Source organism: Melanostigma gelatinosum (genome assembly GCF_949748355.1).
Source record: "Melanostigma gelatinosum genome assembly, chromosome: 7".
Taxonomy (NCBI): Eukaryota; Metazoa; Chordata; class Actinopteri; order Perciformes; family Zoarcidae; genus Melanostigma; species Melanostigma gelatinosum.
In genome coordinates this window covers 13546433-13562117 of record NC_136640.1, presented here as the reverse complement: position 1 = coordinate 13562117, position 15685 = coordinate 13546433, and the positions used below count along the sequence as shown (strand labels likewise).

The 15685-nt window shown below is 42.3% G+C and overlaps 1 protein-coding gene across 1 annotated transcript in view; it reads left to right on the top strand.

Moving 5' to 3' along the window:
- LOC306779621 (uncharacterized protein) overlaps nt 1–14499 on the top strand; it is a gene marked incomplete at its 5' end in the record, with an annotated part of 38227 nt that extends 23728 nt beyond the window's left edge. Inside the window, 11 exons of the mRNA XM_079271589.1 lie at nt 762–1010; nt 2864–2924; nt 3370–3500; nt 4620–4739; nt 5221–5334; nt 8533–8646; nt 10867–10980; nt 11430–11476; nt 11748–11924; nt 12998–13148; nt 13240–14499. Coding sequence (XP_079127715.1) covers nt 762–1010; nt 2864–2924; nt 3370–3500; nt 4620–4739; nt 5221–5334; nt 8533–8646; nt 10867–10980; nt 11430–11476; nt 11748–11924; nt 12998–13148; nt 13240–13670 — 1709 coding nt within the window. The 3' untranslated portion in view covers nt 13671–14499. The remainder of the gene's footprint in view (nt 1–761; nt 1011–2863; nt 2925–3369; nt 3501–4619; nt 4740–5220; nt 5335–8532; nt 8647–10866; nt 10981–11429; nt 11477–11747; nt 11925–12997; nt 13149–13239) is intronic.
- Nucleotides 14500–15685: the final 1186 nt, after the last annotated feature.

Sequence of the window (15685 nt, the reverse complement as noted above, 5' to 3'; positions counted from 1 at the left end):
GTCCTGTATCCTCGCTGTCTGGTGAAGTGCCTTGATGCTGATGGTTGTACCTGGACTCACCTAAACCAAAACACACATATTTGAAAAAGCATCTTGCTCTTCATTTTGACCTGTCCTCAGCAACATTGCTCTATTCCAAAAAACAAACAAAATGCCAGCTTCACATTATTATGTAGATGGCAAAGAAGCTCTTTTGAAGACACGTGACACATGTAATTACTTGCTTAAAAGAGCTGTGAATGCCGAGTGGCAACTTTATAGCTGCACTATATGTAATGTTTAAGGGGTGACAAACCCACAGAGTGTAACCAACCCACTCTGCTGGTCCCCTCGGGTCCTTTAAGCATCTCGTTTTCGTTTTATGACAAACAACTTAACTGTTCTGGTTTAGTACGAACACGCTCATCATGTTGTTTCCTGCAGCAAGGAGCTGTTTTTTAAATTCCAACTGTACAATACTTGCTCAGCACCAAACAGGAGACATGCAAAGTTTGCAACTAGCTGGTGAAGATAGTGGAGCATTGAGCATATGAAAGTCAGATATTTCTTTCAAGAGTTGAGCTCAAAGGAGAGGGAGTAAAGGGCTTATATTGGCCAGGTGGCCAGAAACTTTACGCTCCAATGAATGTTAAACTTCTGAATGTGTAATATCGTGTTCAACAACGTAATATGTCAGCGTTGTGCTTACAGCTTGGTCTGCTGCAAGTTTAAGCATTTCTTCTCTGACAATATCCTTCTTTCCTTCTTCCCCACTCCCTCAGGTCAGTTGATTGAGCGAGTCCTCCTCTCCTCCATGTTGAATCCTGGTGAACAGTGGCAGACGTACCGTCACCACGGGCAGACTCTCAGTCTGGATTACCGGCTTCGCTTCCGCTGTGATTCAAATTACTTCGGACCTTTCTGCAACAAGTTCTGCAGGGCCCGCGACGACTTCTTCGGTCACTTCAACTGCGACCCCAGCGGCTCCAAGTTCTGCATGGAGGGCTGGACGGGGCCAGAGTGCAAAGGAGGTGAGAGACGAAATTTAAATCTGAGGTGTGTTACAGTACACAGCACAATATGTCCTGCATAACCCGAATACAACCACAACTACCGGGAGTTGTTTTTACACTTCCGTTTGTGTCAAATTAAATAAATTATAGTTGGTGAGCTTTAAAGGACAGAGCCAAGCTCGCGGTTTCCTCATATTTACTGTACAAACATCAAAGTGGTGTCAATTTTTTTTATCTAACTCTCGACAAGAAAGCTGAGTGCATGTCCCAAAATGTCAAACTATTCCTTTAACACCAAGTCTGCATCATGTTGTTGCATTAGTGCAATTGGTTAATGAGTTATCTGACCAAAATCAATGCAGACGGGATGTGTATTATGATGGACAACTCACGCACGTTTTAAATCTGCCTGGTATGGTAAAAAAAAATTAAAATTTGTGAAACACAACACTCAGGTGTGATATAACGTCAAGAATGTATTAATATAGCACATTGAAAAACAACAAATGTGGCCCAAAGTGCATTACAGAGAAATTGACAATACAATTAAACATCCTGAAATGAAAATAAATGGCTTAATAAGTGTAACACACAACAATCAAGGCATTGTGGAGTGGCATTAGTAATGGGGGGATTTGAAAGTGTTCACATATGGTGGAGACCTGTAATGTGTTCCACAAACAATAACGTGTGTGGGATTTGAAGTCAATGGACAATAATGGAAACATTGTAAAGGTTCTTTATTCAGGTTTCTGCTCAGTCATTTATATAAAAAGCCTCACAGGTTGTGCTTGCTTATCGAGTTTCATGTACAATTGTACATATACTGTATATATTTGGGGAAATGTTTGCTGCTAGAAAATATTCAGCGAATATTTTCCTCAGGATGACTTGAGGCCACTGGTGAGAAAAAACTGAGAATATTTTTGCTTTCCATTTATTTTCCTACTATCCCAGGAGGGGGTTTCCTCTGTAGTGATCCTCCCCAAGGTTTGTGAAAAGGTTTTTCCATGAGGGTGTCCTTGTTGTACTTTCTGATTTTGACCTCTCAGTCCTTTAAAAACTGTTATTGTGATCAAGTGCTGTCAAAATAAACTTGACCGATGAACCAGGTGGCATCAGCTTTAGTTACTAGATGTGTTGTTTTGGATTCTCTCATACACATGCATGTACTAAGCCTAAAATCAACAAACAGCCCATTGACCAAGTAAGAATCCAAAACTCTTTTGTCCGCTTAAAACTCTGCTGTACATCAGTAAATATGCATCAGTTAGCTTCAGTGTGTGTGTGTGTGTGTGTGTGGGGGGGGGATTATTCTCTCGTCAGTGACTCGTCAGCTGGATGACCTCGCTGCGTAACCTCGGAGTGCTGCCATCGTGTTGCGATGGTAAAAGTCAATGGAGGAAACCAGAGTGGAAACCAGGAACCCTGAAGGACACGCGGCTAGTTTACGGACATCCTGCGGCCTTGCCCATCCCTCCGCTGTCTCACTAAATGTGACTTCCTCCTCAGCAGGTCACTGATTGGACTGCAGAGGTGCAGGAAGTCTGGAAAAATTAGCCAAGGTCCATCTGTTACCCCCTGCAGGTTACTGACGATGACGAAGTCAAGGGAGTTTATTCTTGGCTTCTCCATCTGGACATTTTGAGTAGCTGAACTGTTCAAGTAAATAATCTCACATATGTTGAAGTCATATTGAGATTTCGTCAAGGTGATTTCGGTACTGTCAAAATATCTGGCAGTGATCCAGATGTATTCAGTGTAGATTGCAGGCGTTAATGCCCAGTGACTCAACTGAACGTCACTTCCGTTTCATAGTAACTTGTTTCTCTAGTCTCTAATAATTCCCTTTTTGTGTCTTTTGTTGACAGCGGTGTGCAGGCAGGGATGTCATCAGACCCACGGCTCCTGCACTGCACCTGCAGAATGCACGTAAGTCCAAGGAACGCGTAATGAAATGTAGTCATTTCGACTGTAGGCACGAGCATAGCAGACACCAGGGCTGAATGATATGTCATTTCAGAAGCAATGCCATGATGTACAAAGTCATTTGTACATATTTGTGTCTGACATGCTGCAGCAGTCGGTTTGTGCTGGAGTGCACTGATGGACTATTTCCACTCTGAAATCACTGCAGTCATTACTAGAGCGACTTTCTTCACAAACCGAACTACTGAAGTTAAAAGCTGCTTATAATCTGTGAAATGATGTAACTATTTTAGGAATACAAATGTTTCCAGTCTAGATCTGCCGTAGCAGAAACCAGAGCAAGTTACAAAGCATGCACATACAAAGACTAATGGGACTGCTTCAGAACAGCTACTATCAATCACATGAAGGTGATACCAGCAAACGATTCTTTGCTCTTCCTCTTCAGGTGTCATTATGGCTGGAAGGGCCTTCTGTGTGACCAGTGTGTAACGTTCCCCGGCTGTGTGTACGGAAGCTGCAGCGAGCCCTGGCAGTGTGCGTGCGACGTCAACTGGGGAGGACTGCTGTGTGACAAAGGTCAGATATGAGACATAAGTTGAAAGTTTCGAAGTAAGAATGAAAGAAGGCCCAGATTTATTCATATGTTTTCTGATTAATTCAACATCCCAAACATACAAAAAATGACCAATGGTTTTGTTGACCCAATAATACAATGTGATGAAAAACAGAAAAAAAATGTATTCCAAGATAAGTGAAAAATCCCAGCTGACAATCAGACCAAACTCACGACTCGGTGTGTTGCTCCGAATTATTTTTTATTTTACTGTTAGTATTTAATAGAAACACTGTTTTTCACAGCGAAACAAGTACAGAACCGTGTCATCTACGTAAAGATGGTGTGTGTGTGTGTGTGTGTGTGTGTGTGTGTGTGTGTGTGTGTGTGTGTGTGTGTGTGTGTGTGTGTGTGTCAGAGAGAGAGACAGACAGAGAGAGAAACATTGTGTGTGCAGTATATTAGTTTGTCAGGCGTGGTTCTTCACACACCTTCCCATGCATGGTGTACTGATCCTCTGCATGAGATAAGACACAGCTCCTTCAGGGCTTCACCCTCTTTACTGTAACTTTTCCCACCACACTGTAGCAAAGTTCCTCCTTTATTGTCCCAGAATATAACAGCACACCTCCCACCTCTGTACCAGTGTGGGAGCTGGAATACGGGAGCCCACGGGACGGTGTATTGTGCAGAGGAAAGGCGATAGCCTTGGGTAAGGTGAATGTGAGCGGGGATGGGCTCTGAGCTAGGTGGGGTCCGAAGCTGTTTCTGTGTCTTCCGAAAGACTGCAGAGGTGTTGTGAGACAAAGAGACTGTGGGCATGGAGGAGATCATTACAGAACGCTTTAATCAGCTTCAACACCGGAGACAACAAGCCCTGCAGCTACTGGCCTGGACCTGGACTTTAGCCTCTGTGCAGTGTGTGTGTGTGTGTGTGTGTGTGTGTGTGTGTGTGTGTGTGTGTGTGCGTGTGCGTGTGTGTGTGTGCGTCAAACTGAAGTGAACCTGGATCCATCTTCATCCTAATTCGTGTATCTTTTGTTGCCTTTATACTTACTTTCTGCTGTTTTGAGCGGTGAACTGAAATATAAACATATATTATAAATATTGCATACTTTAATCATACTTTTTTATGACTTCAGATCTGAACTACTGTGGCACCCACCAGCCCTGTAAGAACAGCGGGACCTGCACCAACACAGAGCCAAACGAGTACCACTGTGAGTGCCAGGAAGGTTTCAGAGGACGCAGCTGTGACATTGGTGAGTTTGTCTTCACCATACAGTCACTGTACCAGAAGATGAATTGTTCAAATACTGTATGTGGCTACAGCAGATAGGAAATGTGAAATGAAATCCTGGCTTGTTTACTCAAATGAAAGAGATGCTCATGCAAGAAATTAGATAACATTATGTGGCACAGGAAGCAAAGGGGAAGGTCAAATTGAGCATGTTAAGTATATACAAATTAGTGACATAGTAAAAGCATACATTGCATAGTAGAAACACACCTCTATACACATCCACACACATGTATCTATCACACCCGTGTTTATGGACATGAACATAGATGCATACATGGTGCACATTGCTCTACATGCATAAAGTACCAACTTCTATAGTGTAAGGTGACACTCAATGAACATCACTGGAGAAAACAGTAAATATATATTTACAAAAATATATTATGAGGAAGTCAAATCGCATCCTAATTTGTCTTTTCATCATCCTCTCCTCTCGCCAGTGGAGCATGCGTGTTTGTCGTCGCCGTGTATGAACGGAGCCACCTGTGTGGAAAACCCAACGGGCTTCAGCTGTACTTGTACCAACGACTGGACCGGTCACACCTGCGCTGACGGTGATTGCCAATGCAACACACACACACACACGCACACACAGATGTGCTCATCACACACACAACACTGAGCTGAGGGGCTGGGCAGTGTGAGATTGTCTGTGATTGGTAGTTATTGGATGAAAGCCAGTCACTTACTCTAATCAATCAAACAGAGGAAGCTACATTAGCCTGAACACAAATGGCAATCAGTGGTCTGTCTCGCCTCGTTTCTGGCTTTGTGTGTGTGTGTAAACAGTATTTACACTGCCAAGAAAAGGCGAGTTGGATCATCTTTAATCAATTCTGTTGATTGACTGTAACAAGAAGTGAAACTGTGTATTGTTTTAATGGCAGTGAATCAAGGGCTCATTGTCTAGTGTTCCTCGTTCAGACATGATGTCCTGCAAAGTACATCCAGACTTTGATCCAAATGTGGTGGATTAGAGTTCACAAATGTCAGCAGAGTGCGTCAGCTGATCAGACAGGTGTGGCTGTAGCACTGTTGTACGACTGGGCTCTCATGTCCACATATTAAAGTGTTGAGAAAAACACTGACGCCCAAATTGCTCCTGGTGCAATTAGAAACAATGGAAAAATGACTCGATCTGAAACACAAAGCAGATCCTGATAACAAGGAAGCTACTGGCCACAAGATGAGAACAAAAGTACAAAAGTTGCAAGACTAGCATGCATCAATCGCTAGTCTTCTTCCCTGTAGTGTCGAACTACTCTGTGAATAACAGCCGACTTTAATCCCACATGTGAGAATTCCTGCGGCGACATCCTGTTCCCTCGTGATGTGCATTCATGGGAAAACAATGTTGTTTTGGGACCAAAGTGTCTGCCAAATGAATGTAATGTCATCAGATTGTGTTTGCTCAGCGAGGAAAGTGAAACCAATGCTAAGCATTAAGACAATACACACTTGTGTTTAGAACAGGAATGCTATGTTGTTGTTGTTGTTGTTTGTCCTCATCAGTTGTGGTGACATTAGTTTGCTGTACAGTTGCCTGATGTTTCTCCTAAAAATATCCAATACTCGACCGTCTAACTTTGGCCATTACAAAGACTCTGCAACCAGTGACACCAGCTGCCCATAGAAGACAAAGCAATCCTCAGCCACAAAAATGACATTATAGCATGCGATCTGTTCCAAGAAGGTTTAACCGCTGTTGTACCACATGAGGAACACAGAGCCATTAAGATTTTATTTTGCATCACAGAACTCACAAAGAGTCCTCAGTGTTTATCTTCCGATCGGTGTTTATTTGCGTGCACTTTAGTCACTGTCGGTTTTCTGCACTAACCTGAATTCTTAACAGTCACGTAAACAAATAACATGGTTTCTGTGATCGGCGTAAAAGATCTGAGAAACTTAACACAGCTAGATTTCTGCCAAAGAAATCCTTGCAAATGATTTAATTCAAGTTTGACTAAAATAATGATATAAATTAGAGCAACAAAGGCTGCGATATCCTGACTTTTAATGGAAAGTATGAGTCATGCTCAGAAACACCGGATCATACATTTCCCATGATCCCGATCTCATAATACGAGCTATTTTGGGTGAAATTGTCGGGGTTCCACATCCACAGAAGACCGTACACTGCTTTTTTTTCACAGGCTAAGTCGTAAACTTAATTACGAATAAAGTGACCATTCAGTGTAAAAAACAACAAAAGTGGAATGTCCCTTTTTAAAGTAGCCTCTAGAAGTCTAAATAACTCCGCCTCTACAGACACATTTGTAAACATCTTCAGTTTGAGGAATATTGTTAAAGACATGCATTGAGTCACGAAGTTTGATCCACATCTCGATCCCCGGTTCACACTTTATTACATTTTGCAGCAGCCGTCATACCGTGTACGATCTCCCACTTCCATGTTTTCAAGCGTCGGTAAAGGTCAAACATGATTTTGGCCGCTGAGTAACAACTGAGCTGTCACAACCGTCAGTCATGGGCTCGATCCTGTGGTCTGTCTTTGTGTCTGTGTGTGTGTGTGTGTGTGTGTGTGTGTGTGTGTGTGTGTGTGTGTGTGTGTGTGTGTGTGTGTGTGTGTGTGTGTGTGTGTGTGTGTGTGTGTGTGAGATAGACTTGTGTAAACACCAGGTTTGAGCTTGTGTGTGTGTGTGTGTGTGGCTACAGGTGCAATTGGATCACACAGGTTACGGTCTGTCAGAGCTGCGTGTGTAAACAAGCAGTGTTCCACGTCTTCTCCTTTCACCTCAATCAGGATAAACAATGCTGGCACGTCAACACTTTCATTACAGAGAGAGAGAGAGAGAGAGAGGAGAGAGGGACAAACAGAGGAATAAAGCACTAGTTTATTTTTGCTCTTGTTATTTGTTGTTGGCTTGATTAACAGTCCATCTATCTCTGTCTCTGTTGTGTTGTGGGGGTCTCTCTGAGGAATACACAGTGAGAGGATTGTCAGACTTGCAGAGAATGACGACCATAACCACAACACAGCTCTGCTTACAGACTTAGATTTATATATGTAACCGATATTAATTAAAGGCTTCTATGTTTGTTCTGAATTCCTCATCTAGTTTTGGGACACGTGCTGCTAGCTTGGCTGGGTTATTATTGGAGTCGGGGTCGGGAGGATTGGAAGCGGTTGTTCTGCAGGGTTAGGTATATGACAAAAGGTTATGAGACAGAGAGCCCTTGACTAAAAGATGTATAGCATGGGAAAAACTATGATGCCACGAATGCACAAATATGCAATGTGTAATAGGAAGTCATGCTTGGTTAACCCCTAATATGAGAGCGTCTCTCTGTCTGTTTGTGCTCCTCACATGTTTTACTTTTTTAATTCCTCCTCACAGGAGTGGAATCAGGCATGGCAGCCCCATTTTTCGATTTCTAGTTAACCCCTTGTCCCTTTTTCCTCCATCATGCTTCCCTTTATTTAAATTACCTCTTTCCTCCCTCCTCTCTGGGAAAGGTTTGAGGCGACAGCCATGTCCGTGCAGCAGATGATTTCTTTATCACTGTTTGCACAGAAACCAGAGCAGCAGAAAGGAGAATGAAAACACGGACCGCTAAAGCATCCGCATACCAATGCCCCAGTTCAGATCGCACCATGTCCACACGGTGGCATCGCACAGACTCATTGAGACACAAAATGTCTCTTTGATATTCCCACACACACACACACACACACACATTCCCATTACACACGCCAGTTGTTCATGTGCCATATTTTCTCTTCCCAGCGGTGAGGCAGTGTGATCGGAGCCCCTGTGGCCGTGGAGCAACATGTCAGGAGGCTCCTGGAGGTCACCGGTGCCTCTGCCCGCCTGGATGGTCCGGCAGGACGTGCCAGCTGGGTCAGTGTCTAAATTGACTTCAGATGACTAAATGAAGACTAAACGTAGGGATAGGCAATAATTCACGATCATCGTTTAGTGAAGCCAAACAAAACAAAACAGACACGGTCCATTCAGCAGCGGTTCTGGAGCCTTCAATTGGAAATACAAACTAGTTATTGAGGGTTTTGTTTAGAAAGGTTTAGCTTGATGCATACTGGTGGAACACAGTACACTGGTTTGACAGCTTCATTATTTTGTTTCTGTTCATTTTGCATATATTTTTCTTATCGCGATACATCTGAAAATTGTGATATTGATTTCAAGCATTTTACACAGCTTTAAGTAAAAGAAATGTCTGCAAAGAAAGAAAACTGAGACGTGAATAGTGTTTTAAAGATGGAGGATGGCAGAACTATGTACAACGACTGTACAACTAATCACTAAAATATTACATTTTAACCTGAACTGATCTGATGGTCGGAGCAAAGACTCAAACGTTGGTGCAAAGGGGTCGAATCTGAATGTAATGCTTCAGAAGTTTAGCATACTGGGGTTTTTGTATCATTTTTCATTATTAAAGTCTGTCACAGTTGTTTGCACAAAGTTCTATTAATGAGAAAATTTATCATCCTCAAAGGAATTTATTGATTGGAGTTTTAACACTGATCCTCTAACAAGTTAAATCAATGTGAGCTGTAATTTACTGCTGGTTCCAAAGGCTGTGTTTCAATGAGCAATATGTGAGCATGCGTTCCATTTGAAGTGGAAAATGTTTTTAAAGCACAAATTAAAGAGGCAGAAAGGGCCGACGGCATGTTAATTCTCGTATCAAGCCATCCTGACTCAGAATCAGTATTCTCTAAATGCACTCTAAAACTGCACTCTAAAAGTCACATCGCTTTGGGCCGCATTCACTCATATTGACAAGTATACTCCCACAAGGTTGCTGTGTGTGTGTACAGCTGAGGAAATAGTGTACAGGATCAAGTCACACACACACACACACACAGAGGATACACACAATCCATACAGAGGCTTGCGGGTTATGAAGTTAAAAGTGAGACATATTTCAGGATGACAGCCTCTCCTGCTCCTCTGTGTTACAGTGATATGTCACTCTGACACTTGACAATCCCCCATAGTTCCACATCACAGGTCAGTAGCTCACAGTCTCACACACACACACACACACACACACATACACAGTGTTCAAACGCAAGTGATAAAAGTCTTTATAGCCTGAGCCATGAGGAGAGCATCAGTCGTGCCTCAAATGGGGAAAGGCAATTATACTTTCTATCAGTTCCACTTTTATAAGCCGACTTCTGTCCCTACATATTCTCCACAGGCTTTTTCCACAGATAAAACACACACACACACACATACACGTTCTCCACCGGTGCTAAATCCTAACAGACCTCTCACTGACTGTAACAGGTTTAGATTACCTATAACTGACTGACTACTTCCTCTTTATTCATTCATTCTTTCTAATCCTCCTCCTCCTGCTGTCACAGCCAAGCCCTCGGGGGTTCCCGGCTTCTTACACTCCCAGTGCGACAGAGGGTGGGAATAGGAGGCACATACACTTAACAGCAGCAGTGATACAGCAGGGGGGTCTGTGAAGATGTAAGAAGATGCTGCAAGGCATTACTTTGGATGTACTGTGCATTCGTGAACATATTTGTTAAAGGCAAGCACTCTGTCTCCACGTGCTGGTGTGCGTCCTGCTGGCGTCTGCCCGGCGATTCCCCAGTTCACATCAAGCATCCACTTCAAACTGAATTTAACAGGTGGCTGAAGATTGTTGGGGCCCAGTAGGAGACATCCAGGATTAGATTCAGTAGTTTTATGGGATGTTTTATCTAATTTCAGTGAGAGGTTTACGGTAATTTGTGTAGTCTGAGACTTTGCCACAAGATGAGAACGGTATTTTGGTTTATTAATAGATTGGGTCAATAGTGGCATTTTGTGGGTCTTTTAACTTAATTTCCTATATACCAACTGCCAAAACCTATAAATAATAGTACATATTGTATACTTTGTAATATTACTGTGTCTGATGGCTTTTGCACAATTAACTGAACAATAATACATTTCTGTAAAAAAAATGTCCATTTCGAATTATAGCGAAACTGAAGTGCTCAGTTTATCTGGTTTAGATCTATCAGAGACATTAGATGTGATGTAAAGATGAAATGTTTTTTATTTTTAGAAACTGCTTCTTTCTCCCTTTAGACACCAACGAGTGTGAAATGAGTATATGCGTCCACGCCCGCTCTTGTCGCAACCTGATCGGTGGATACCTGTGTGACTGCCTTCCTGGGTGGACGGGGCCTAACTGTGACATCAGTGAGTATAAAAGGGAAAGGAAAGGAATGAAAGAAAGAGGAACGATTGTCCTGCAGCCGGTAGAGTAAGATGAAGAGCCTCAGAGGATTGTGTTTAAACAGCAGTTCCCCTGCAGCCCAGAGTCCCTGTGGGCTGGAGATCATTTCACTCAAAGGCCAGTTCCATCAATCTTCTGTCACAGGGAATCACTGCAAGACACTAAAAATGTGACACGAACCAAAAAGAGTGTGAAGTTTCATTTTTTAATATTATCTCCTGCATCTCCTTTGTGATGTAAAAAATACAATCTGACATACAATCTGACATCCTGGTTGCACAGTACACTGCAACATCAGTAATCACAGTCTGTTCTCTTTTCACTTTGTATATTGTTGTTTACAATAAACACAGACATATCAAACCACCGTGTGACAGATTAATACAGTGTTTGTGCTTTCTCTGATTTCTAGGGAACAGCAGCTGTCAGGGTTTGTGTTTGAACGGCGGACGTTGTGAGGTGAGAGTCCCGGCTGTGCTGCTGTTCTCTGTCTGTGTGTCTGTCCTCTCTGCGTAGCTCAGCTTCACTGTCTTCCGCTCACTCTCTCACATTGACTGTAGTGACATTGTCACATTGTTTCCATCGTTCGTTATCTTCAATCGTATACCTTAAAGTTCTTACACAACTCGAGAAACTAAGTTTTAATCACCGTCTCTCTAGAGTGCCCTTTCCCCTTATATAACCATTGCTCTCGCTGTTTTACATATAATCTATATACTGTCCCATGTAGGACCAGATGTCAGGGTCCAGATGCTTGTGTCCACCTGGTTTCTCTGGGAAATATTGCCAAATTGGTCTGACTCCTTGTGACAGCGCCCCCTGCCTGCATGGAGGACAGTGTGTGGAGCAGGATGGAAGGACCATCAAGTGCAACTGTCCCACTGGATATTCAGGAGTCTTCTGTGAGGTTGGACAACCTTCATAGATGTTAGCTTAAGGCTAGTCTGCTGACTGAAAACGTCTTCAATCTGGAAAACATCATAGAGTGGAATCATAAAAAGAAATGTAAAACAGTAAAACACAAATTAAATGATTCATGAAAAATTTTAAAATATATACAATGTCATTTTTATATTCTTAATTACATCTTGAAAACACAGAGTAGTTCACATTACTGTACATTTGATGTCTAGCTGATCCAAAGAGACTGACCTAAATATATTTAATGGAATATTTATTGCAAAAAGTGCACCAGTAAGGTACATAACACCGTTTAAAGGAATACTTCAACCACAAAATGATCATTTGTATGTTACCTTTTAATTCCTGAAGAAAAGTTGTTTTTTCTCACATGTGAATATGAATGTGAATCCATAAATAGGGGCGGCGTTTAACAATTGCAAAACTATATCAAATTCTCAAACAACTTGTGCAGTATAATCCAAGTCTAATTTTTACAGTCGAATGCTCACTCCTTCCAAAATGCATCCATTTTTGCAAAGATCCCTCGAAAAAATAACTTTGGTTGACTGTGAATGCAGAAGTGTCTTAGTAAGGTTTTGCAAAAATGCCAGTTTGGAAGTATTCCACTGAGCATAAACTGGATAGATGAGATTTGGATTATACTGCACAAGTGTGAGAGTTTGTGAATGGATGTTATGATATAAAATTGCTGTTGTTAAACTCAACAAAGGTTGAGTAATTCTACCCGTGTTACTTTAAATTCTTGGTAAAATGTGAATGAGCACCTTAAAATTTTGGAAAATGTCCGGCAGACATTAGGTACGTAGAGATGCTCATACATGAACCCTCATATGTAGACGATATACAGAGAGAAATAATACATTTCATTAGTTAAACATTTAGGCAGATGTCTTACATCTACTTAAACTGGTTACGGGGATCAGTAGCCTCACAATACCGACGGATAAAGCTCCAACAAGGGAAGTAGCTTATAGATGCCGGTCAATATTTGCTTTGTCACAGATCTGACAAAATGGATGTAACTGCAACTGTTTTTGTTTTTTACCATGATTTCAGAAAGCGTTGGATATGTGCAATCCCAACCCTTGCCACAAGGGGGTGCCCTGTCACAGCATGGAGGGCAGATACTTGTGTGCGTGCCCCGAGGGTTACGATGGTAACGAGTGCATGAACCTCAAAAATCCCTGCATTGGTCAACACTGTCCAGGTAAGAACAATATGGGTGCGTGCCTTAAAAAAGTACAAAATCTCGATGAAGTCTGGTCCGACCTCTCTGTCTCTGCCTCCGTGTCTTGTAGGCGCCATGTCTGACACAACCCACGGGGGGGTCAGCTTCTACATCATCCTGGTAGGCGTCCTAGCTTTAGTGACGGTCTGTGGCTGTGCGGCGTGCGCCTTCATCCTCTCGCACTTCCATCGAAAGCGGAAAAAGCAGCAGGCCGTCCCGCAGGAAGAAGGCATCAACAACCAGAGGGAGTTCGTCAACCTCATCAGAAACGTGGACCGTCCCGTGCCCCTCCTGCCTCCTGCCGCCCCACTCGCACACCCTCCAGCCCCGGCCTCACGTTGCTACGAGGAGATTGAACTGACACTGCCGCCCTCCCCAGCACCTTCACACCCGTCTCCGGCACTAAAGCATCCCCACGGCCCCAAACTGGACATTTCAAACCGGGAGAGGGAGAAGTTGAACCGCTACAACTACACAGACAACCAGGAACTGGAGGCCTGACCCTTGAACCTTTTGGGCCTCGGAGGAGCTTTTTTAGTTCTATTTCATTTTGTGTTCTTCGCACTCTCTCGCCAACGGGGACCTGTTTCCAGTTTCTTGCACTGTGTCACTCTTGCAGTTATGAAAATGGGGTGACCTTATGGCCTTTATGTGCTCGAATAGCACCAGAAAACACCCGAGGAGTGAAGGCTGCTAAGTAAAAGTGTCAAAAGTCTAACTGTGTTGTCTTCTTTGACTTTATTAACTACGAGAGGCAGCAGATGCATGATGTTTGACTGACAGACTCATCAGACTCTTGATTTATTCTTGAGGCTTAAAGACTTTCCTTGGAGTGCCTGAGATACAGTCAAGAGGAAACAGGATCAATCCTCTGTAGGAGCCTCTCAACCTGTTTCCTGGTCCATGGTGCCATTTGATTGGGGTTCAGACCTCCATTTCTGTTTGTGACTGAACTCTGAGATCAATGAATAGATGCTTATTTAACACTCAATGTGTGTGTCTGTGTCTGGTCGTGTGTCTGTGTGAGAGTGAAAGAGAGAATGTATATTATGAGTATGTGGGGGAGAAGGACAGTTTACTTTAAGAAAAAAACAAAGTTGATATCTATGTCAAAGTGGGTGCATACTCTTGCTCTAAAGGCTTTTAAGCCTTTGTTTTAAAACTATACACTGTTACCTGTATTGTCTTTGTAATACTACGGTTTGTCGAAGATGTATGATTGTTTCATACCTGCGTGTAAAGTAGCTTTTTTGTACATGAATATATTGTACATATTGATGCCTTTTTTGTACTGTGGTTTGGTCTGAAAGTATCACTGTATTGCTTTGCTCTGTTTGTCCCATTTCACTTTCCATTTTGCTGGAGCAACCAGCAACAATGTGGATTGTAATAAAAGTGCATTTACCAACTCTATTTCATTTTTTGAATTGCCTTTAATCATTTATTACCAGAGTTACAGTCGTGTGTGTACAGAGTGGGAGGTGTTGCCACACAGAGATCATTGTCTATTATCAGCTAGAGTGAAGTGCTTCTCGCCCTTTTTTATATGTGCATAACAAGTGCATGTTTGGAATGCGATGACAAGCTTTGTTGTAAATATTGTCAGAGGCCCAAGCAAGGCTATTTCACGATGGAGCAATAAGGAATACACACTGTAGTATTTGTGAAGCTATCATTTGCTGTATATTTATTAGTTTGTAATTCAAGTGAGTTAAAAGCTCAAGAAACTGTGTAGGCTCAGTTGTCACAGTCCAACGTCTTTCAACCTCTTAAACCAGGTTGTTCCATTTGTACAAATTGATGTTGTGCAACCAGCAGTGCGTCTACAGTGACCTTATGGATGCCACATTTGTAAGGCTGAGTTGTATAAAAATGTGTAAGCGATGCAGAAGTGATACTATATGAAATTATGCAGCCATAGATAATATTTCAGGCTTTAAATATGTATCTCATTGTAAGATTAAAAGTAGTTTAAGAACAAATGGACAGAGAAAATCATTGCTTAAAGGGTTAACCAGGGAAGTGATGTTGGCTTTACATTATAAGAAAAAGTCGCAGCAATAAACAGACTGAAGGATACAGAGAACCAGCATCACTTTTAAAAGTAATATGACAAATTAAGATGGTCTTTGCAAGAAAGCGTGAAGTACTTCTTACCCTTTGTGATTGTGTGTGTCCACTTCTCAGACGCTATGATAAGCTGTCTTGTTCAAATGACTGTCCTAAAGGAAGATATTTCACGACGGAGCACAGCTCAGCCACTCACAGTCTCTCTCTCTTTCTGACACACAACAATGTTGCTGACAGTGCAGGAAAATAATGGCAAACCACCTGATTGACCCGAGTCTTCCTAGAGAACGACTGTGTAGTTTTGAGAAACTTTGTTGTTGGAAAGTTGGTCAAACTTACAGTACACCCTCTTGTTACCTCAGTGGTGTGTAATTGTAAATGAATTATAATCATTAACATGGAGTTTCTAAGTGCAACACGTGAGGTATAACAACAAAAACAGCTCA